Source organism: Pongo abelii, chromosome 13 (assembly GCF_028885655.2).
Source record: "Pongo abelii isolate AG06213 chromosome 13, NHGRI_mPonAbe1-v2.0_pri, whole genome shotgun sequence".
Taxonomy (NCBI): Eukaryota; Metazoa; Chordata; class Mammalia; order Primates; family Hominidae; genus Pongo; species Pongo abelii.
Window position 1 is genome coordinate 20,985,941 of NC_071998.2, and position 21,661 is coordinate 21,007,601.

At 52.6% G+C, this 21,661-nt stretch overlaps 1 protein-coding gene across 1 annotated transcript in view; it reads left to right on the forward strand.

Annotated features, from left to right (window-relative positions):
- PAX5 (paired box 5) overlaps positions 1–20,932 on the forward strand; it is a 201,499-nt gene extending 180,567 nt beyond the window's left edge. The window contains exons 9-10 of the mRNA XM_002819613.6: positions 7,619–7,705; positions 13,912–20,932. Of these exons, the coding sequence (XP_002819659.1) occupies positions 7,619–7,705; positions 13,912–13,988 (164 nt within the window). The 3' untranslated portion in view covers positions 13,989–20,932. The remainder of the gene's footprint in view (positions 1–7,618; positions 7,706–13,911) is intronic.
- The last annotated feature ends 729 nt before the right edge of the window (positions 20,933–21,661 follow it).

Here is a 21,661-nt window from a genome sequence, read left to right on the forward strand (position 1 = left end):
CTTCCAAACACACCACTTTTACAGATGAGAAAACTGAGACTTGGTGAGAAATGACTTGTCCAAGGTCACTCTAAGAGGCTTTGACACAGCTCCAGAATCCAGTGTGTGTGTATGTGTGTGTGTACACATCCAACATACATACATCTGTATATTATAAATATTATACATACTATTACGTATACATACACAGATACATTCTATGCATGTGTACATGTATATCGGGAGTGTCTATACATGTGTATTATGAAAGCCTGGCTGTGGCTACGTGTCATGCCATGCCTACGCTCACTCTGGTCGTCAACAGTTTGGTCCCGCAACATCCCGGGTACCCGCCGATCCCTGAGCCACCGTGCATTTCATGCAGTTCTGCAAAGCCATGGAGAGGAGCTGAAGAAACCTCATGGTCCTTTTCAAATTGTTTCTTCCTCCTCCTCCTCTGCAAAGATTTTCTCTAAGCCCAGTTTGAATCCTTCAGAAACAGAACTTGGCTGCGAAGTCACTTTGAAAGACTTTCCGTATGTTAATTGCAGCCGGCCAAGGTCTGGAGCAGAGGTGGGAGCCCACCATCTGCAGACGGGGTCGGCCCCCAGTGCGCTCTGCAAATCCCCGTCATCTGGCAGGTGTCGTTTTGGGTTAATTAAGAGCTATACTGAGCCCGTTTACCTGTCAGTTCTGAGAATTTTAGGAAACTTTGACTTTCTTGCCATCTCTGAGCTTTGAGCGAAGGGGAAGCTGAAAGCATCTCTGAATCTGGTGATGTTTCTGCCTCTGGGATCTCCAGGACAGCTGCATTAAGTGCATCTTATCATAACCCCTTTTTAAACTTTTTATTTTAATCAGTGTTCTCTAGTTAGTGCATTGGTTTTTACAGTCACGTCTTCTATATTGGAAGACAGTACTGTTTGGGGGAAACCCACCATTTGTCTGAAATTTCTCAAGGCTCTGCTTTCTCTCCGCATCTTTGAGGAAAGAGCATACATTCCTCTAGCTTTGTTCTGTGTAATGGCTTTGGAGGAACTTTGAATTTGCAGGTCAGGGGCTCTTTCACCCATCGGGGTTTGGGGCTGTCAGTGCTAACCTCAGAGCTCTATGTTCATGGAGGGATGACTCAGTTACATCCCCAGATAGCTGGGCTCTCGGTTGGTCAATAGGCCCCCTTCTTCTGTATGAGAGAATTTTCTCTCTGTGCTGTTGACAATGTTCTATTAATATATCTTGGTAGGGGTTTGGGTCACACAGACCTATGCATTTGTCAAAATACAGCAATAGCACATTTAAGATTTGTGTGTTTCATTATGTGTAAATTTTGTATCCAAAGAAAAAACTTGTAAACAAATAATGAACTTCAGTTAATTGTATGCACGCTGAAGTACTTAGGGGAACGTGTACTGATGTTTGCACTTACTTGGAAATGAAATACACATTAAGATGAAAGAAAGGCTAGAGGGATGGAGATCTATATGACAAGCAAGCATGAGAAAATATTGCTGGTAGAATTAGATGGTGGCTACATAGGTGTTCACTATAACATTCTTTCAACTTTGCTGTATGTTTGAAAAGTTTCAAATACATCAGGGGTGAAGAAGGGTGTGATGAGAAGATTTCCCTTTCCCCTGCTGGGCCCAGCTCAACGAGGTGTTCCTTGGGATGGTGGGATCCCTGGGGTCTGGGAATATAGGCCAGGGTCCCAGGCCCTGCTCTGTTCCTGACTGGCTAGAAGACCCTGGGGATGGAAAGGCTGAGGGAACTTATCTCTAAAGTTCATCCCAGGCCTGATCATCTGTGTCTATGAGTGATGGCACAGGTTGGTGAGGTTCAACATAAGATGAATTTGTTGCATGAAGCGAGGAAGAAGTGCATTGCTCGGGGTTAGGCAGAATGCCGGGAGGGACTGTCAGCCTTGAGATGCCCAGTGGGAAGCCACGTTCCTGCTGCCCCAGCCCGGGCTCCTCTGCTCCGCGTCCTCCTCACCGGGGTTATTGTGAGGATGAGGTGCCATGGCCTCGGAGCTGCTCCTTGACTGCCAGCGTTCTGTTTCTAGTCTCACCATCATTATTTTTCTCCAAAGGCCACCTTCCAGACAGTTCCCACGCAGCCCTCCCCTCCTGTCTATCTGGCCTCTGAGGGACTGCGTGTGCCGGGCCTCTGCCAAGTCCCTTCTCCTTTCTGAGACTCAGTTTCCCAATCTGCGACGCAAGGGAGTGTTGAGTACGTGGATCTCACCAATCCCTTCCTGTTCTGTGACTTCTGCAGCTCTGTATTTCTTTTGTCACTGGGTTTCCTCTTCCCACGTGCCCAGGATCAAAGGGTGAAGGGGCAGGGAGAGGAGCTGGGGTCAGAGGGCTTGGGTGGGGGCAGAATTTCTGAGTTTATTCTCTCTCAATGAGAGAAGGTACCTAGTCCCCACCACACAGGGGTTTGCAAAGAGCATCTGCAAACGTGAAGTCATTTGATCTTCTCCATAAGCTTAAGAAGTAGGGATTTTCCTTCCCTCCATTTTATAGATGAAGAAACTGAGACTCAACAGGTGAATGCATGTGCCCAAAGCCACACAGCTTGGAAGAGGAAGAGCTGGCTTGGAGCTTGGGTCTGTGTGACTTCAAAGGCCATTTTCTGTCTTCTCCTCCAGTGTGGGCAGCTCTGGGCAAGAGCAGAGAGCAGAGCACACCTTGGGTGTGGCCTGGAGCATGGCCTAGAAGGGGACCAGCCCTCTGTTCTTAATTCTGTCAACAGCAGCTGGAGAAGGGGGATCAGCCCGGATGCCCTAGAATCCCATTGTGAGCCATCTGCCCGCCCCTCCTCCCTGCCTTTGCTCATGCAGTTGCCTCCTCTGGCCCCACCATGCCTTTCTCTGATTCCAATAATCCCAACAGCTGGCCAGCATCACCTGCACTTTGAAATCAAGGTAAAATTGATTCAGACCCTCATTTGCCACCTAGTGGGAAAATTCTATGTTCTCCTTAAGATTTCTGCCCCATTTCCAGGTGGAGGCTCACTTTCCCATGCTCACCTCAGGCTCAGGCTTCTCGGGACGTTCTTCAGCCACTTTCTTTCATGTCAATCCCGCTGGCTCCTTCCTCTGATTTCCGTGTGGGGAGAAAACACCAACCCGGCCATCCAAGGCGTTTGAGTGTGAGTGAGCAGAAATGGCAGAGGTAGATTAAACACCCAACAGACAACTGAAAATGGGAACTTGGGCACCCCACTTCTTCAATGTTCTTCTACCCCCAGCCCCACCGAAAGCTATAAAATTACATATAGGGCCTCAGTTAGTTTTCAGAGGAGGTTCTTTCTTCTTCCATCTCCACCCAACAACCCCAGTCCCCTTGGCCTGGGGAAAAGGTAGTTTTGTTCTTCCAGTAACATTCTTTCACTTACTTCTTGCCAATCCTATGATGTAGGTGCTTTTATTTTGCCCATATTCAAGATGAGGAGGCTCTGCCTGGAAGGTTCAATCACTTACCCGAGGCCACAAAACCAGTGAGCAGAGGGCCTGACGGCAGAGCGTGCTCTTAGCCCCGCCACAGGAATGCCTGTGTCCACCACATGCCCACCTGCCTTCTGCCCCCACAGCACGATTTTGGGGCCCAGCTTACAGTGCCAACTGCAGGCCTAGTCCCATGAGGCTTTGGGTCCAGTCCTGTTTTCTCCCTGGGACTGCTTGCTCCTGGGGAATGCCTATAGAGAAGATGGAGGCACGTGTTTTGTTGTTGAAAGAGTTCTTAGGGGTTTCCATGTGACCAACTCCAGAGAGCGCCAGGAACCACCTCTGAGGAGGGCCATGTGCTGTGTGTCTCCCAGAGGCGGGTCTCACTGTCCACTGAGGGACAGCCACTCTGATGTAAGCTGGCACCTACCAGGACTCACAGCAGCTTTTCTATGAATACGTAAAGAAAAGTTTCCCAATTCCAGGGGTTAGTATTTTTGAGAGATGCCAAAAGTCTGGGTCAGTTAGAAGGAGGCGAAGGGCCTGTGGTGTCCCTTGTGCTGGGCACGGTCATCTGAAAGGGGTTCATTGTGGGATCTTTGTCTTGGGCCTGTTGGCTGCACCTCTGGAGGCCACAACAAAAGACAGAACCAGGGGCTTTCATTTCGTTTCCCAAGAACGTCCTTCCTGCACATGAGGAACATCATTTTGTGCCTAAGGATGCCACTGCTGTGTCATCTCCCAGGTCCAGTCCCTCTTGCTTAGACTGTGGCCGCAGCCACCTGGAGGGGCCCCCTGACTGCAGGCTGTCCTCCTCCAGCCTGTCCTCCAGATTCTGGCACTCACCAGTCTGAAGCCTTGGCTGATCCCAGCCTTAATGAGAGAAAAGCATTACACTCTTGCCCCACGCCTGCTCTGCCCTGCAGCTGCCTCTGTGGGGCCTCACGGAAGACCTGGCCATTCAGGGACCACGTTCTGCCCAGCCCCACTGCCAGACCTTTGCTTGTGCCTGGAATGCCTGCCTCTCTCTGCCATCAAAGTCCTACCCACCCTTCAAGGCCTGGTTCACGTGGTCCCTTCCACTCCCAGAAAGTGTTCCCAGGCCTTCTCTGGACTGGTGACTAAGGACCTAGCTTCTCCGTATCTCATGGGGTGAGGGCTCCCTACACTCAGACACTTCTTGTGTGGCACTTCAGATAATCAGACACCATCCCAGAGTCCCCAGCAGGTGGCTGAACCAGCCTCTAGGTCAGCCTCATGACCCGTACATGGTCAAACGCCCCTTACCCAGAATGTATTGCTCTCATAGGGCAGGGGCCCCATGTTGGGGGTGCCCACCACACTACCACTCTTAGCACACCAGGCAAGCCAGTCCCTGGTAGGCTCATTTCTCCCACCAAGGGGCAGGATGGTGTGGTGGGCAATGGAATAGGAGACATTGGTTTGGATCCTGGCACATAGCAGGTGTCCAACACACCCCTGGCTATGGGTACTAATAACGGAGGCAGTGAGAGCCGTCGCCTGAGTTAGAGAGTCTGCTCTGGAAGCGTGTGCCTGGTTGACCTAGGAGTCTCATTCATTCATTCATTCATTCATTCATTCAACAAATAATTATTCCTGCCTACTAGAGGCCAGGCCCTGTGCTAGAGGTTGGGATCAAGACGTGAACAGACAAAACTCCCTGCCCCCATGGAGCTTACATCCTAGTGGAAGAGGCAGATTATAATAAGATAAGCAGGATAAACAAGACAGGTTGGATTGTGATCAGCTCTATGGAGAAAAAAAAGCAGGAAAGAGAGATGGGGTGGAAGGAGCTTCCCTTTTAAACACGGTGATCAGAGAAGGCTTCCCCGTGCTACAGACAGCTGGTGAGCAACCAGAGATTGTTCAGACACCCATTGTCTGCTGTGGACTGGGCACCAAGCTGGGGCGAGGGTGGCACACAGGTGCAGAGAGGAATCCAACAGACCTGCAGGGCCAAGCATGCCCACGCACAGCGGATTTCCCTGCAGGTCAGGGCAAAGCCAGTGCTGCAGAACCACACAGGAGACTGGGGTCGGCTGACGACGGGTAGGAGAGGGGCTTCCCAGAGGAAAAGGTATCCAAGGACCTCTACACTCACCACTGTAAGGCTAGGAAGGTGGGGACAGGGTAGAGGACAGTGGGTGACACTGACTTAGGTACATCCTATAAAGGAATTAGGAGCTGTTTATGGCCCTCTGCAGGAGCCAAAGCCAATCTGGGGATGGATAATATGTCCACGATGAACTAACTCCAGCCAGATGGACCTGAGACTTGCACTTTGTGGGGCTGGAGATCTGGGAGGCTTCCTGGAAGAAGTGGCCTTGGAGCTGGGCCAGGCAGCAGAGGCGATGCTAAACAAAGATGCAGAGGTGGCCTTTGCCACAGTAGCCCAATGCCCTGGGCTCGGGACTGTCAAGAAGTGCCTCTGATAGGGCACCTCCACAGGTGCTCAGAGTCCCGAGGGGAGGGCGCTGTCCCGTCCTCCAGGCTGCGCTGTGTCTCTACTCCCCCACCTGAGGAGGAGGAGGCTCCGTGGCGCTGATGGATATGCCAGGGCCGGGCGGCTGCAGCCCACTGTCACCAGGCTCTCCCTCTGCATGCCAGAACCTGACACCCTGACCACTGAGGCATAAAAAACAGAGAATTGGAAGGCTCAGCCTGTCAGGCTGGGAGTGGCCCCCAGAGAGGCCTGGGGAGGAGCGTGAGCATGTGTGTGTGTGTGTGTGTGTGTGTGTGTGTGTGTGTGTGGACACGCTCTGCCTGTGGTTGTGAGGTACGGGGGAAGCCAGCTAGACCTAAGAGGTGGGAGTGGCTGGCCCCTCAGTCCTGCCTCATTATTCCTGCCCCACCTGGCAGAGCCCCAGGGGCCCACCTCTCGGCTTGGGTTGTAGGGGAGAGAGCAGGCTCTTGGTCCCAGGTTCTGGCTGGCCCCTTCCAGAATCTCTCACCCTTCGGCCCTTTGTAAGCATCCTTGTAGGGGATCGTGGAGGCAGGCTTGGGCCACAGGTGGGCTCATGGGGCCATGTAACTCCTGTCACCTCCAGTAGGGAAGGGCTCCCATGCTCTGTACCCAGCAGCAGCCAGCTTTCCATGCCCTGTTCCAGGGCCTCTACTGAATACGGTCTGCCAGGTACTGGGCACCTGGCGATGAGTCCAGGCTGAAGCCTACTCTTTGAGATCCCCTAGCCATGGGGGAAGACAGGCAGGCCCTGCCAACTACAAGACCAAGGCAGCAAGGCGGTAAGGGACAGAATTGTGAACTCTCCTCCTAGTGACCTGGCCAGTAGTAAAGAGGCTCTCCTGGGACCAGCACCCAGAGCCCAGGGAAGTGCCAGAGGCAGGCATTACTGCTCCATGAGCACCTGGCCGGAGTGAACCATGTTTGGGTCCCACCATGCCCCACAATGCTCATCACACCCCGGCACACCTCACAGCTCCTGCCCAAGCACGCCCACAGCTGCCAACAGCTGCCCCCTCCCCAGTGGCCAGAAGGCCCCAACCACTCCCTCTTCTGTGCTCCCCTAACCCTTTGGCTTGTCGTTTCATTTCAGTACAGTTCTGTCTGCCTCCTCCAGGCAGAGGGGCTGGGTTTGTGTCTCATCTCCCCGACGAGACCGAGGCCCCAGGGACAGCCACCCCTGCCTTCGCAGCACAGACGGCCAGGCTAGGGTTGAGGTTACCTTTGGTTTCTCTCTCCAGAGCCACTCAGGAGCAGGTGGGGGGTAGAACTGAGCCCATTCTGGGGTCCTGGATTGGCTTCACTCAGGGATGAGAACCAAGCAGTCTGCAGCCTTGAACTTAGCAAGGTGTATCAAGACCATTTTGTGAGACGACCTGGGCTTCAGCCTTCTCATATGTAAAATGGGCCAATGGCCCCAAGGAACATCTGGCACATGGGGCCACAGAACGACATGGGAGTTCCATGGTACACATGTGAGAGTCTGCCATTCACTCCCACTGATAAGGAGGGGAAATACAGACAATGCCAGCGACAGCTGCCCACTCCATAATGATGTGGACCTGACTTGCTTTTGTTGGTTACAAAAGCACCTGCAACTCATGGAAGAGGCAAATGCCATTGGCAACCAGGCTGGCTGGGACCCAGGGCCTTTTCTGAACTGGATTTGACGTTTGGTTCCTGTTTCTCTCTCCACCCACCATACACAGGGAGTGAGTTTTCCGGGACTCCCTACAGCCACCCTCAGTATTCCTCGTACAACGACTCCTGGAGGTTCCCTAACCCGGGGCTGCTTGGTGAGTACTGGCGGAGGCCCTGCGGGGCCCTTGGGCCATCAGCTACCCCATCCAGGCCTCCTCATTGCCCTGGGTCCCTCGACATCCTGAGGTCTGGTCACTGCGGTGGGTGGGTAGCTTGCCCAGACACATGGAGTACAGGTGTTTTCATGGGGGCCTTAGGGCAGTAAATAGTGCTCCAGCCCTGCTCATGCCCTCTTCCCTCCCCCAGATGCTTTGGTGGGTTAGGAAAAATGGCACAGAAGGGAAACAGAGGAAAAAGGGGGCATTGAAGGAGAAAGAGGAAGGTAGGAAAAGTGCCTACCTGTGAGTAACTTCTATTTCTTAAGCATCATGACATATTCAGGTGAGAACGCTCTAAATAAGTGTCAGTAAAGACACCAACTTGAATTGATTGGTAGTGGCTGCCTGGAGACCATCTTGATAAAGATCCTGATGCCCAGTGATGGATTAGTGATGTCTGCATGGACATCACCAGAGCCGGCTCTGTTAGAACCTGGTTGCCTGTGGCTGGAGGTCTGACAAAGCATGCCATTTAGGGCTCAGCTGGTGCCCACCCTCTGCCCAAGCTTTGGATTGGCAGATTGTCCTTGACTGGTGGCAGTCTGATCTGTAAACATCATCAAGATTTGGGCCACTGCAAAGACCATGCAAGTCTTACTCAGCCTTCAAAAGGCCGAGGAGAGCCTTCTGTTTTGTTGGACTGACCTTACATGAAACCAGCTAGTGAGTGCCAGTTGGACCTAAAGGTTCTGGGACATGAAGTAGAGGCATGGGATCAAAGATGTCACTCACCATCTGGGAGGTGGAGCCGGCCAATCAGCCTGCAGGCAGCAACATGGAGCCCTCCCACAGCAGTCAGCTAAGAATTTTCTACTTACAGCAGTGAAAGGTCAGACAGGGAAGGGCCCTCTGAGACCACCCAGGTTTATCTGCCCAGCTTAACAAGGCCTCCTTAAGGAAGAACCTTTTAATTCCTTGGATCCTTAATTATTTTAGGACTGAGAAACAGGCTTCATCAGAAAAGCCATAACCTGGTGTCTTCAAACTCAAGTTGCCAAGCCATAGGTCTGTGACAAAGGCCGTGTAATCTCAGCCTTGACCCCTCCCCAAACCTGATTTGGTGGCTAGGACAGACACACAGTGTGGAAACCACTTCTGTCTTGCTACCACCATTCCATGCACTTGGGGCCTTGGGTTGTCCAAAGGATTTTGGTGTGTCATGCATGACTTGGGGATTCAATAAGAAACAACTCCCATTAGTGCTGCAGGTCCCTGTGCAAGGAGATTTCAAGCCTTGCAGAAGACTCCTAGCTTCTTATTGTCTGTGGTCTCCAAGAGGGGCAGAATCTGCAGATTGATCTCTTCTCAGACTCTTTTGGTTTTGGTCAAAAGTAGTTCTAAGTATCGAACCAAGATATCCGCTTACCTAATGTTTTTTTCTTAAATGGACTATTTGAGTTGACCCAGACATCTGTCTCAGGAAACAGGAGGCATGGGCTGGCTGTGGGCTCCCTGAACCAGTGTCTTCCAGCAGGGGTGGGGGTAGGGAGATGAGTCTTGAGGCCCAATCCTGGGAGTTCTTCCCAGGAAATCTGCCTCAGGCAGAGGCCTGATCCCAGTCCTGCTGGGAGACCCCAGGGGATATGGCACACAGGAGACCTGGACGCTGGCCTGTGGGAAAGGATCCTTCTGATGGAGAGGTGACCCCAAGGAGGCCATGGTGGCCCAGGGCTGCCACACATGACTGCACTGCCCAAGGGGACAAGTGGGAGCTGAACCCCAGCCCATGCATGGCACAAAACCCTGAGCCCTGGCACGGGGCTGCACCTTCTCAAAAGGGACACCTTTTTCTCATTTTTACAAGGTGTCCTAGAAGTTGATAGTGGCTGTCATTTATTTGCCTGGGAATTCAAGAAGCAGAGAAATTAGAAGAAACTTCTCAGGCACGTGTGGCAAAGGCTTGGTGTAGGAGGTGGGGTGATCTGTGGAGGGTGCACAGAGCGGCCCCTTGAAGGCCAGGCTGGGGAGTTTGGACCTGACTGTGCAGGTCTGAGGAGATAGGGAGGGGAGGGCAGGACTAGACCACATCCGAGGCTTTTGCTACTCAAGCTGGAGTGAAATCTAGTTCACAGCTCCAGTTGTTAGGCTTGGGCTGTGTGCCTGTTGTGGAAAAGATGCACACTCTGTCCCAGGGAGCTCACGTGCTGTGGGTGGGAGCCTCAGGCAGGGGTGTCTGTGCTGGGAAGTGCTCAGTACCTTTAGGGGGCCAGAGACAGCATGGAGAGGAGGAAGAGGAAGCAAAACTCCATTCATCTACATGAGCACTTGCTAATTGTACCAGGCACCCAAAACCCTTTTCACATGGGCTATCTGATTTCGTCCTCTCAGCAACCCTACAGAGCACATATTATTATCTCTATTATACAGAAGAGGACAATGAGGCTCAGAAAGGTGAACTAATTCACCTGAGGTCACACAGCATTCAGGTGGCAGAAGGAGGATTTAAATTCAGGTCACCCTGACACCAGACCCTATTTCTGGAACCAGTATGTGTTGTGGTACTCTACTCTCCCTGACTGATTCGCGGTTTGAACACCACCAAGCCAGGAAAAGAGGCCTCACCCCTCTGTAGAAACAGGCCTTGGGAGTCCTGAGTCCTGAATACTCAGACCTGTGTGTGAGTGATGAGACTGGCTCTGGTCCAGCTTTGAAAGCGGGTTACTATCTGTATCTGTCAGACTTTCAGTTTCAAACAGCGGAATCCACTCTGACTGGCTTAAGCAGAAAATGAATTTATTAAGGGATATTTGGGACTTCTAGAATCTCCAGGAGGACAAAAAGAGGTAGGCATGGGACACAGCCAGGACAACACCCACCACACAACTAGAGTTGCACTAGCATCGACAGCCCTGCTGCCAGCCAGCACCCAGCCTGCAGCTCCACTCCACTGTAACTTTTCCCAGGGTGCTCGGAACCAGGCACCAGAAGCTCTGTCCTGCCCCCAGCCAAAGCTGGATGCCTTTGCCACCCACTCCCAACAGATGGAGTCCACCAGCCCACTGCTTCAAGTGGCTCCCTTCTCAATCAAGGTCAGATACAAGGAAGTCTAATTGGCAGAGCCCACGAAACACACCTGTGCCCTAGCAGCAAGGGAAGCTGGGAGGATGAGTTCTGACTTCTGGCTCAAAGAAGCAGGCCTCCTACTGCAGAATCTCTACAAACACAGGAAAAGCACAAACGATATTGGGCAGCAACAAACATGAGAAATGGTCCCTGCACTGCCCAAGTCTATAACCTGGAGGAGCCCAGGCAGGTCTGGGCCTCAGTTGCCTTGGATGTAAATTGAGGATAGTCATCCCTGAGGCCTCATTCCAACAGGAGCTGCCTGCATGCTCTCTTGAGATGTGCAGGGCGGAGGAAGCAGTGATCCCGCCTTCCTGAAGATGGGTGAGATTGCTGGCTCCCCAGCCCACAGCCTTGCAAATAGCTCCAGGCCCATTCACCTCTTCCGGCCCGCCCTGCCCCACAGTGTCTTCAGTGTGGCCTGAGAGAATACCCCAGGGCAGGGAGACCTAGATGGATTATTCGTGACATCTGGGGAGGGTGCCAGGGCATGGAAACCTGTCCGGAGGTCCCTTGTGCTCCTGTTAGATTGGTGGGCTCTGTGGAACAGGCGAGAGCCTACACACACACATGCACACACACAGACACACGCTCACACTCATACACTCACACACACACACACACATGCACACACACACAGGCACACACATGCTCACACACTCATACACTCACACACACATGCACACATACACGCACATACACACACAGACACATGCTCACATCCCCACTCCCACTCGCACACACCCTCGCACGTGCTGCCGATACCTCGGCCAGCCTGGCTGAAGCCTCCTTCCCAGGAATGGCCAAGGTGAGGATCAGTGATGCCAGGAGATGAAGCAGAAGGACTGGGGCACTTTGACTTCTCGGGAGAATGTCCCTCAGCCAGGGCAACTGTGACTCAGCATCCCACCAGGGCCCCAGGGTGGCAAGGGGGCTGCGGTCCCGGCAGGAAGAAAGGCTGGCTGCGGTCAATTAGGATTAGAATAGGAGCGCCTGTGGCCGCTGTAAAGGGATTAGAGAGAAAGCAGAGCCGGGAATGACTGTGTCAAGCAGTAAATTGACGATAATGTGAATTAGAGAGGAAAAATGACAGAAGAAAGGACAAGTTTATTCTAGATGGAGGTCTAATGGGTGCCGGGAAGACAGAGTGCTTTGTGAGGTGATGTTTTCATTTTTCACAGTAAATGCAAGCTCTCACGCGGAGGCCCGCTGGAGGGTCTAGCCTGGCTTTGGGAGGGAGTGGGTCAGAGTCCAGGGTGAGAGGTGTCTGGGGTTGAGGGCTTGGAGGGTCAAGCCAGGGATCCTCCAAGGAGAAGACTCTACTTCCGTTTCCTGTCCTTTGGGGCCCATGTGTAGGGCAGGCCCTGTGATTGCCCTGCCTTTGTGCCATGCCCCTCTCATGCACACACACCTGCCTTCCTCTGGGCTCACCTGCAGGCAGGACGAAGGGCAGGCACTGCAGACACTCCATGGATGGCTGTCCCCATCCCTCAGAAGAGAGAACAGAGGAAGGCTGACAGGGGTCTCTGAGTCGGGACTGCAGCCAGGGAGGTGACAGAAGAGGTGGCAGAAGAAAACCCATCTCAGGGAATACTTAGGCATGGGGTTGGTGTTTGTGCCGTCTAGAACAGCACAGCAAGGTGCTAGCTCCTCCACTGCCATACTGCCTCCTTGGGGGGATGGGGAGGGAGCAGTACATTGGCTCATCAGGGCTGAATAAGGAGGAGAGGTGGTGCATCCCAAAGTGTCACTCCTACTCTGGCAGACTCCAGGACTCAGCCCCCAGTTATGGTACAGGTTGACTCTCCCTAATCCAAAAGCCAACTTGCTAGAACCATCTTGCACTCTCCAGAGCTTCTTTCTGACCTTGGATCCCCTTCTTGCTCTGAATATTAACCTGTGTCAGGCTGGCATTTGCCCCATTATTGCCCAGCCCTGCCCCCAGCAGGGTCAGGAGTGGTGAATGAATGAGTGAATGAATGAATGGGCAGGGGGTGTCTTCGCTATTGTTTGCTCACTCAGCAAAGTTGGTTCGTTTACATGTCCAATCCAGCCAAGCAGGTGCCACATATGGCTCCAGGCTGGAACTGGGGACAGACTCCCAGGAAGAGTAGAACCCAGCTTCTGCCTCTTGGGGGATCTCCATCCGGGGATGGGGGAAGTGCAGAAAGAAGTCTTTCCCATAGCATAGGGACAGACTACAGGGGAGTGTGAGCTCAGGGCAGGGGGCTTCCCAGAGGAGGAGACAGGGCTCTGAGATTTGAAAGAGGCTTAGAAGTTTAACAGATGGGAAAAGGGGTGAGGGTGCAGGCCAAGAGTTCCAGGCAGGAAGCACGTTTTGGGGAAAGGCACAGAGGCAGGAGAGTATGCTAGTATGAGCTAAACTGTGCCTACCCCATAGGTTTAGATGAGATAATACATGCACAGTCCCTAGCACATGTACAGGCACAGAGGATGTGCTCATCCGTTCGCATTGTGTATATATGAGACAGCTGCAAGGAGTTTCGTCCAGCTTCAGCATGATATATGAGTGTGGGCAGGAGGGGCCTTCCCTGAGGGAAATGAATTCAGAAATGCTGGCTGGGGATAGATCACAGAGCACCTGCAGGCCAAACAAAGGGAATGCTTTTCATGTTTTTATGTTCTAGGTCAGGAGTTGGCAAATGATTTCTATACAGAGCCAGAGAGTAAATATTTTAGGTTTTGCAGGCCACAGTGTCTCTGTTGCAACTACCCAACTCTGTCATAATAGCAGTAAAGCAGTAATGGGCAATGCCTAAATTCATAGGCAAGACTGTGTTCCTGTAAAATGTTATTCACTAAAACGGGCAGCTGGGAGGTTGGGACCCAAGGGCCCCAGGCTCCTGACCCCAGCTCTAGATGGTGAAGAGCCTCGAAATCTTGTGAGCAGGTTGTGGCCCTGATGGGACTTGCCATTTGGGGAACAGACTGGGACAGAGATCTTGGTGAGAGAGGATGGTGGCCCAGACTGGGTGAGGGGAAGAAAGGACAGAAGTGGAGGAGACTGGTGGAAAGGGGACCCCAGATCTGACCTCAGTGCTCTCTCCCGTCTCTCCCAGGCTCCCCCTACTATTATAGCGCTGCCGCCCGAGGAGCCGCCCCACCTGCAGCTGCCACTGCCTATGACCGTCACTGACCCTTGGAGCCAGGCGGGCACCAAACACTGATGGCACATATCATTGAGGGTGACAGCCACCCAGCCCTCCTGAAGAGAGCCAGAGGAGCCCATGAGACCATCCCCCAGCACCCCCCACTTGCCTGAAGCTCCCCTCCTCCTCTCTTCCTCCAGGGACTCTGGGGCCCTATGATGGGGCCGTTGGACTTCTGGATGCTTGTCCATTTCTAAAAGCCAATCTATGAGCTTCTCCCGATGGCCACTGAGTCTCTGCAAACCAATAGACTGTTCTGCAAATAACCGCAGCCCCAGCCCAGTCTGCCAGTCCCCCAGCTGTCTGACTATCCATCCATCGTAACCACCCCAGCCTGGGAAGGAGAGCTCGCTTTTGTTGCTTCAGCAGCACCCATGTAAATACCTTCTTGCTTTTCTGTGGGCCTGAAGGTCCAACTGAGAAGACTGCCCCACCCATGATGTATCTTGCACTCTTGGTGCATCACCGGACATCTTAGACCTGTGGCAGAGCATCCTCTCTGCCCTGGGTGACCCTGGCAGGTGAGCTCAGAGCTGTCCTCGAGATGGAGGATGCTGCCCTTGGGCCCCAGCCTCCTGCTCATCCCTCCTTCTTTAGTATCTTCACGACGAGTCTCACTGGGCTGGTTGTGCTGCAGGCTCCCCCGAGGCCCCTCTCCAAGAGGAGCACACTTTGGGGAGATGTCCTGGTTTCCTGCCTCCATTTCTCTGGGACCGATGCAGTATGAGCAGCTCTTTTCCAGATCAAAGAACTCAAAGAAAACTGTCTGGGAGATCCCTCAGCTACTTTTCCGAAGCAGAATGTCATCCGAGGTGTTGATTACGTTGTGGACTTTGAATGTGAGGGCTGGATGGGATGCAGGAGATCATATGATCCCAGCCAAGGAGGCGCCTGAGGCTCTCCCTACTCCCTCAGCCCCTGGAACTGTGTTTTCTGAGGCATGCCCAGGTTCAGGTCACTTTGGACACCTGCCACGGACACTTCACCCACCCTCCAGGACCCCAGCAAGTGGATTCTGGGCAAGTCTGTTCCAGTGATGTAGACAATAATTAACACAGAGGACTTTCCCCCACACCCAGATCACAAACAGCTTACAGCCAGAACTTCCGAGCATCCTCTCGGGGCAGACCCTCCCCGTCCTCATGGAGCTTAGTAGGCAGCTGGGCGTGGAGGTGCTGGGGCTGGGGCAGATGCCTAATTTCACACAATGCATGCCCACCTGTTGATCTAAGGGGCCGCGATGGTCAGGGCCACAGCCAAGGGCCACGGGAACTTGGAGAGGGAGCTTGGAGAACTCACTGTGGGCTAGGGTGGTCAGAGGAAGCCAGCCGGGAAGATCTAGGGGACAGAGGAAGGCCTCCTGGGGGAGAGGCAGGAGAGCAGTGAGGAGCTGCTGTGTGACCTGGGAGTGATTTTGACATGGGGGTGCCAGGTGCCATCATCTCTACCTGGGGCCTTAATTCCTCGCATAGTCTCTCTTGTTAACTCAGAACAGCCAGGTAGAGCCCTTGTCCAAACCTGGGCTGAATGACAGTGATGAGAGGGGGCTTGGCCTTCTTAGGTGACAGTGTCCCCCATATCTGTATGTCACCAGGATGGCAGAGAGCCAGGGCAGACAGAGATTGAACTTGGGATCAGCAGGCCAGGCAGGTCTTGTCCCGGTCCTGGCCACATGTCTTTGCCATGGGACCTCAGACAAAACCCTGCACCTCGTTGAGCCTTGGCTGCCTTGGTACAGCAGGGTCACCTGTAGGGCCACCCCACAGCTCTTTCCTTCCCCTCCTCTCTCCAGGGAGCTGGGGCTGTGACAGGATCATCTGGGGCAGGCCCTCCACTTCCAAGCAAGCAGATGGGGGTGGGCACCTGAGGCCCACTAATATTTGGACCAAGTGGGAAACAAGAACACCTGGAGGGGCGGGAATCAGAAGAGCCTGGAAAAAGACCTAGCCCAACTTCCCTTGTGGGAAACTGAGGCCCAGCTTGGGGAAGGCCAGGACCATGCAGGGAGACAAAGCAGACTTCCTCTGTCCACCGCTAAGTATTTTGTTCCCTAAGTCCCCCACAGGGTGGAACAGAAGAGAAAACTAAGGTTCAGCAAGGTGGAGTCCTCAAGCAGTGACTGGTGGCGGGTGGGGCTGGGACTTGGGCTCCTGACCCCCAACCCATGGTGCTCCCCGTCACCCTGGTCTATCCACATCTCCTATTCCTGAGGAGAGTTGACAGTAAGAGCAGGGAGAGATGGTTCTGGGCCCCATGCCCTAGACACTCAGTCTGTAAGAACTGCCAAGGAAGCCTGGTCACCCAGGCCAGGGATGGAGCCCAGCAAGCTCACAGCAGGCACACCCACCCCTGCCCCCACCCAGAACCTGCGGGGCAAAGAAGGGAGGTAGTTGGGGCCAGAGTCCACCTCCAGGAGCCAGGGTGAGCTGGCTGCAGCCTCCACCTGTCAGGTAAGGTAGGAGAAGGTGTGTTACCTGGCACCTCTCTCCCTGCCTCCGTCCATTTAGCAGGAAGTGGTGGGGTCAGGGGTCTTCAGCACAGGCTTCTTGAGCCTCTGCGCCCTGTCACCCTTCTTTTGGAATGATGTATACCCACATCTTTGGATCCTGCCCTCCTTGTGGTTCCAGGCTGTTGGGAAGAGGTCAGCCTCCCCTGAACCAGCTGCCTGAGGCATGCAGCATCCTTCCTTGGCAAAGCCCACCTGTCCCACAGCGGCCCCCTCTCCCCATCCTGTTTATCTTCTTGCCCTGTAATGAGCTCCCCCTATACCTTTCCTCTCTCACCTGAGGCTTTGCTGGTCCTTGGATTGGTTTTGTATTTGTGAGACAACCACTTGACTCCTGGGCTGCCAGGCAGAAGCACAAGCGCACATGGATGCACACGGATGTTCTCACACACACATGCCCGCTCTCACCAATTCACAGCACCTCGCGGTCCGGCGGAGCCACCTGGGAGCTTGGTGAGGATGGCTCCAAAGGACACAAGCCGTTGAGTAGATGCCAGAGAATTCTGAATGGAAAACACAAGTCCGGGGCCTCACCAGCATCGTGGCAGAAGGCCTGGGGCATTTCTCCATGGGCCTTCTGCCCTGTGTTCCAGCTCTGACTTTTGGAAAAGGACTTTGTGGATTTTATGAAAAATTTTCATACCATTAGTCTAGCTCCAACCTAGAAAAATTTGATGATATATCAAACCCAACATCCCTTTCCCAAGGCACCTTAGTTAAGGCTAGCCCTTCCATAACTGACATTGTATGGTGCTTTGCAATCCTCAACCACTCTGTGGGGCAACGAGCATGATGCCTACTTTATAGACAGGAAAATTGACATTTGGAGCTCACATGGCATCATAGAGGCAAAGTGAATTCTCAGATCTCCAGGCCCCATTCTCTCTCCACCGAGTTGTGCTCCTGTCATGGGAGTGTATGGCTTAAAGACACTCCCCCACCCTCATTCCCTAGAAATCCCCCAGACTCACTATAAGGCAAGAAAGAACAGGGACTCAGAGGCTGGCCTGACCTAGGGACCTGGAGGTTGGCGGCTTTGTTTCCTATGAACATTGAAACCTGCGGAGTCTTTGACCAAATCCACAACAGCGCTTCTGAGGTTTCATCCAGACTCTTTCCCAGCTGTCCCTGAGGTTCAGAGGGTATCAGAGTCAATTCAAGGCCACACCATAATCCCTGAACAGGCCTGGACATGGGTCCAGCCCTGACTCCAGGAGTCCAGGTGCCAGGATCATGTGCTGTTCCCCACCTCCCTTTCTTTGCCTTCCCACTTTGGAACAGGCTCCAGGCCTGGCTGTGACAGTATGCAGGAGTGCCCAAGCCAGGCCACCAGGGTGTCCACAGGCTCTGGCAACACAGATCACAATCTCAAGTCCCCTGAATGAACTGCTTCCTGGGTGAACGGGGTGGCGTAACCTTGCCACTCGGGCAGGGCACCAGACAGTATGGTGCAGTGGTGCCCAAGATGCCCAGAAGTGTGCCTGCCTCCCTGAGTGACATTCAAGTATGAAAACTTGTAAAATGTTCTGTCGGCCTAAAGAAAAATGTTCATGGGCCAAATCTGACCCACTGGGCAGCAGCCTGTGAGCCCCACTGCCTGTCAGTTGCCGCCTTTCTCATTCACCTCCTGTCCTTTGTTGCAGATTTGGAGGAGATGGGAGCCCAGAGAGGTGAGAGATGTGCTTCAGGGTGTCCAGCAAGGCAGGGGTAGAAACGGGCACGCCCAGAGCCTGCCACTCTCCCAGGCCTCATCTTGGGCTCTTGCAAGCCTTGCACTTTGAAGGTGGAGTTGGGTGGAAGGTCAGAGGTGCTGGGGACGGGATTGGGGAGCTGCTGGGCTTTCAGGCGAGGTCAGTGCTGCTTGGGCACCTTTCACATGTGCAGGGAAGAGACTCAGATGTGGCCACAGGGCACTGAGGGGTGAAATTCATTTACCAGAAGTCACACCCCAGAATGACTGCCCAGCCTTGGCAGCCAGTGGCTCCAGCCACCCCCTCCTCATGACATTCGGCCAGAATTGAGCTCCAAGCCAGGGAAGCAAATCTTAAAAACCAACCAAGCACCCTGACACAGCCCTAGAAACACGATGAGTCTGAAATACAGCTTCCCAGGAGGGGAGTCTGAGATACAGCTTCCCGGGAGGGTGGAAACCAACTCCTGCCCCATGGCCAGGCCAGGCCCAGGCAGGCATGGGTGGATCCCACAGGGCTCTGAGCTAGACCAGCTCCACGGTGACCCTGCTACAAGGCCAGTTCTGCAGATTTGGCCTTGTTACCCATCGAGAGGCTGCTCTGATGGTTCCTAGCCACACACCAGCTCTCCTGGGGAAACTATTTCTTTCGTTCTTTTGGCCTCGGAGAGGTCCGAGGCAAGTACATTTCTTAAAGGTAATAAAATGCATTATTGGAAAGCTGGACAGTCAGGCCACGACTCCTAGCCCACAGCGTGCCCCACCTCTCAGCAGCCCCTTCAGCCCCTTGCCCCTGTTGTCCCCTGTAGCCCCAAACCTCAGGGTTCCCTCTTGCATATTCATGGGGGAACCACAGTGCTGATGTGCACTTCCCCACTGTCAGCTCGGCTGCACCTCGTGTGGTGCCAGGTCCCAAGGGCCTCTGCAGAGGCCAGGCTGTGAGCCCCTTGCCTGCCTGCTCCCCTGATGAGGCAACAGCTTCTCTGAAATGAGCTGCTGGCCAGGAGCAGGCGGGCACCAGTCTGTCTTTCCTTTTCTGGTAATTCCTCAGCACTGAGGCTCCATTCCTGGGCACCCCAGGATTGAAGGGAACCTCAGAATCATGTCACTGCCATTCTAGAGTTTCAATCCAAGGGGTCCCCTTTAGCTCATCTCCAAGATGGGTAAACATAGCCACCATTCAGAAAGCCCAGAAATTCTTGTTCTCACATCTTAGACCCCTGAGCAACACAAGGAGAAAATGCAGCTGCTTACCTATTAATATCTACTGAGGGACAATCAGTGAAGCCTCAAAGTAGTTGTCTTAGGTAGGGTACTTGGCCTGTGGCAGGAGAGACAGGGGCACAAACCCACCCACCCATCAGCTTTGGGTGGCTGATCGGGGCCCAGGGAGGGAAGCAGGTGAAACAGCAGGGTGGGGGTGACTTGGCAATCATGCATCCTCTCCCCGACTCTGAGGCCTGGCAGGAGGAGGTCATGCCAGGGGGAGGCCACATGAGCCTCACCTGCCGTGACCCCCGCCCCCCACCCCATGACCCTGTGGCTATGGCCGCTGGTCACCCTTGTCCCCAAAATCACCAAGCCTGTGGCCACGTCCCTCATCTTCTCCAAAAGCATCATTAAGAACAAGTGATTTTGGATGATGGATTTTTGATTTACAAACGGCGCGTTTCCCTTGGAGTGGAACAGAAAGGAAACCATTTAATGGCGCCCTTCTTTTCAAGCATGAATACATTTTAATGAAACTATTTTATTGTATTTGAGGAAATGGAGAGTTGAACATTCCAACCAATCAATAGCCAATTAATTGCTATAAAGCTAAAAAGAAAATAAATAAATCCTGAGTCTATTTTAAACACTCTGCAAAAAGTTCAGAGCCTCAGAATCTGGCCTTCCCCTCCATAATGTGCACGAGCACGTAAACACACACACACACACACACACACTCACTCCCCTACACCTCAGACATACTTGAAACTCAGAAACAGCACTGAGTCTCCCCATGCCAGTTCTTGCCTGCTCTCCTCGACTTGGGTCAGAGAAGGTGAGCAGAGCCGGCAGCAGCCTGTCCCGGGGCTTAGGAAGAGGCAGGCCCATCCCCTGGCCCCAAGCCCCCAGCACAGCAGAGGGTGTGGGCAGTGAGGGCCTGGCGTTGCCTGGGCCCCACTTCTCAGCCCCAGCTGCTGGGCCTCCAAGGTTGGGCTGAGGATGGAGTTTTGGCTCTGGGTTTGCCCTGACTCCTGCTGGAAGATGCTGCCCTGGTTTTTCACCCTCTAGTGGCCTTGGGCATTGAGTATTGGTAGAAATGCAGATTACATTGCAAATGGAAACCTTTGCCAGGAAGACACATGGATTTTGCTTTTAATTCTTTGAGACATTTGACTTTGTCTTAGGGACTGACCTTTCAGCATCAAAGAAATACATATCTACTGTATCCGCCAAAGTTTGTGATGCCTGCATAGACGCTTACTTGTAAAAAAAAAAAAAAATACAAAAAAAATACAAAAAAACCAACAACAAAAACCACAATTGAATTGCCTTTGAAAGTGGGAGATGATCTGTCTCCAACGGATTGAAAAAAAAAATGCTTCTTAAAAAATGTGTATGTTTTGTATTCTTTTTTTCTAGTAGAAAATAACTGACTTGAAATATTGGTGGTTTTTTTCTTAGTGACGTGTGTTGCTTTTGTGTGTAATAATATTTGAATGTAATTACAGCAGTGCCAATTTGCCAAAGATGTTGGACATATTTTTCTTTTTTGGGGAGGAGGGCAGGGCTAAGGGTGGGACTTGGGAGAAAATAGGGGTGGGGTTTTGGTTTAATTTTTTTTTTTACTTTTTTTTCCTCGTCAAACCTGAAATTTGTGGCTTCCTTTTAAGTTAAATGGTTGACTGCAACACCTTTATTTTAGATTAGTTGGAGAAACATGCAATAAGATTGGCGTAGTTTCAATATCTGTGTGTCTTTTCATGAGTGGCTGTTACTTGTGAAGAATTGATTTTATGTAACCTTTATGTGAGATAATTATTTGTAAATATTTGCCATAATTTTATTGGTTCCTAAAATAAAAGTAATTTTTTAAGTTCAGAAAAAGAATTTGATCTTGTTTGTTTTTACTAGTTTGAGGATGATCTTTGACAACTTTGACTGTACCGTAGTCATGCATGGATTTGATTGTTTTGTCAAAACAAATCCATGTTGCAGAATTGGGCTCTGCCCTGGGCAGGGGGCAGCAGGCACAGAATCCACCCTTGAGATGTCCCCAGGCTTGGCAGGTTGAGTCATGGGTGAGCCTCCACTCTGGATTTGACTCCTAGCTGTGATTTAATGTCAACTTCTTCAGTTCCCAAATGGTAATTCCCACCTCATTCATTCATTCAGCACATACTGATTGAGCATCTATTCTGTCCCCAGCACTGGGGACACAGAAGTGAACAGGGCCAACAAGGACTCTGCTACCAGTG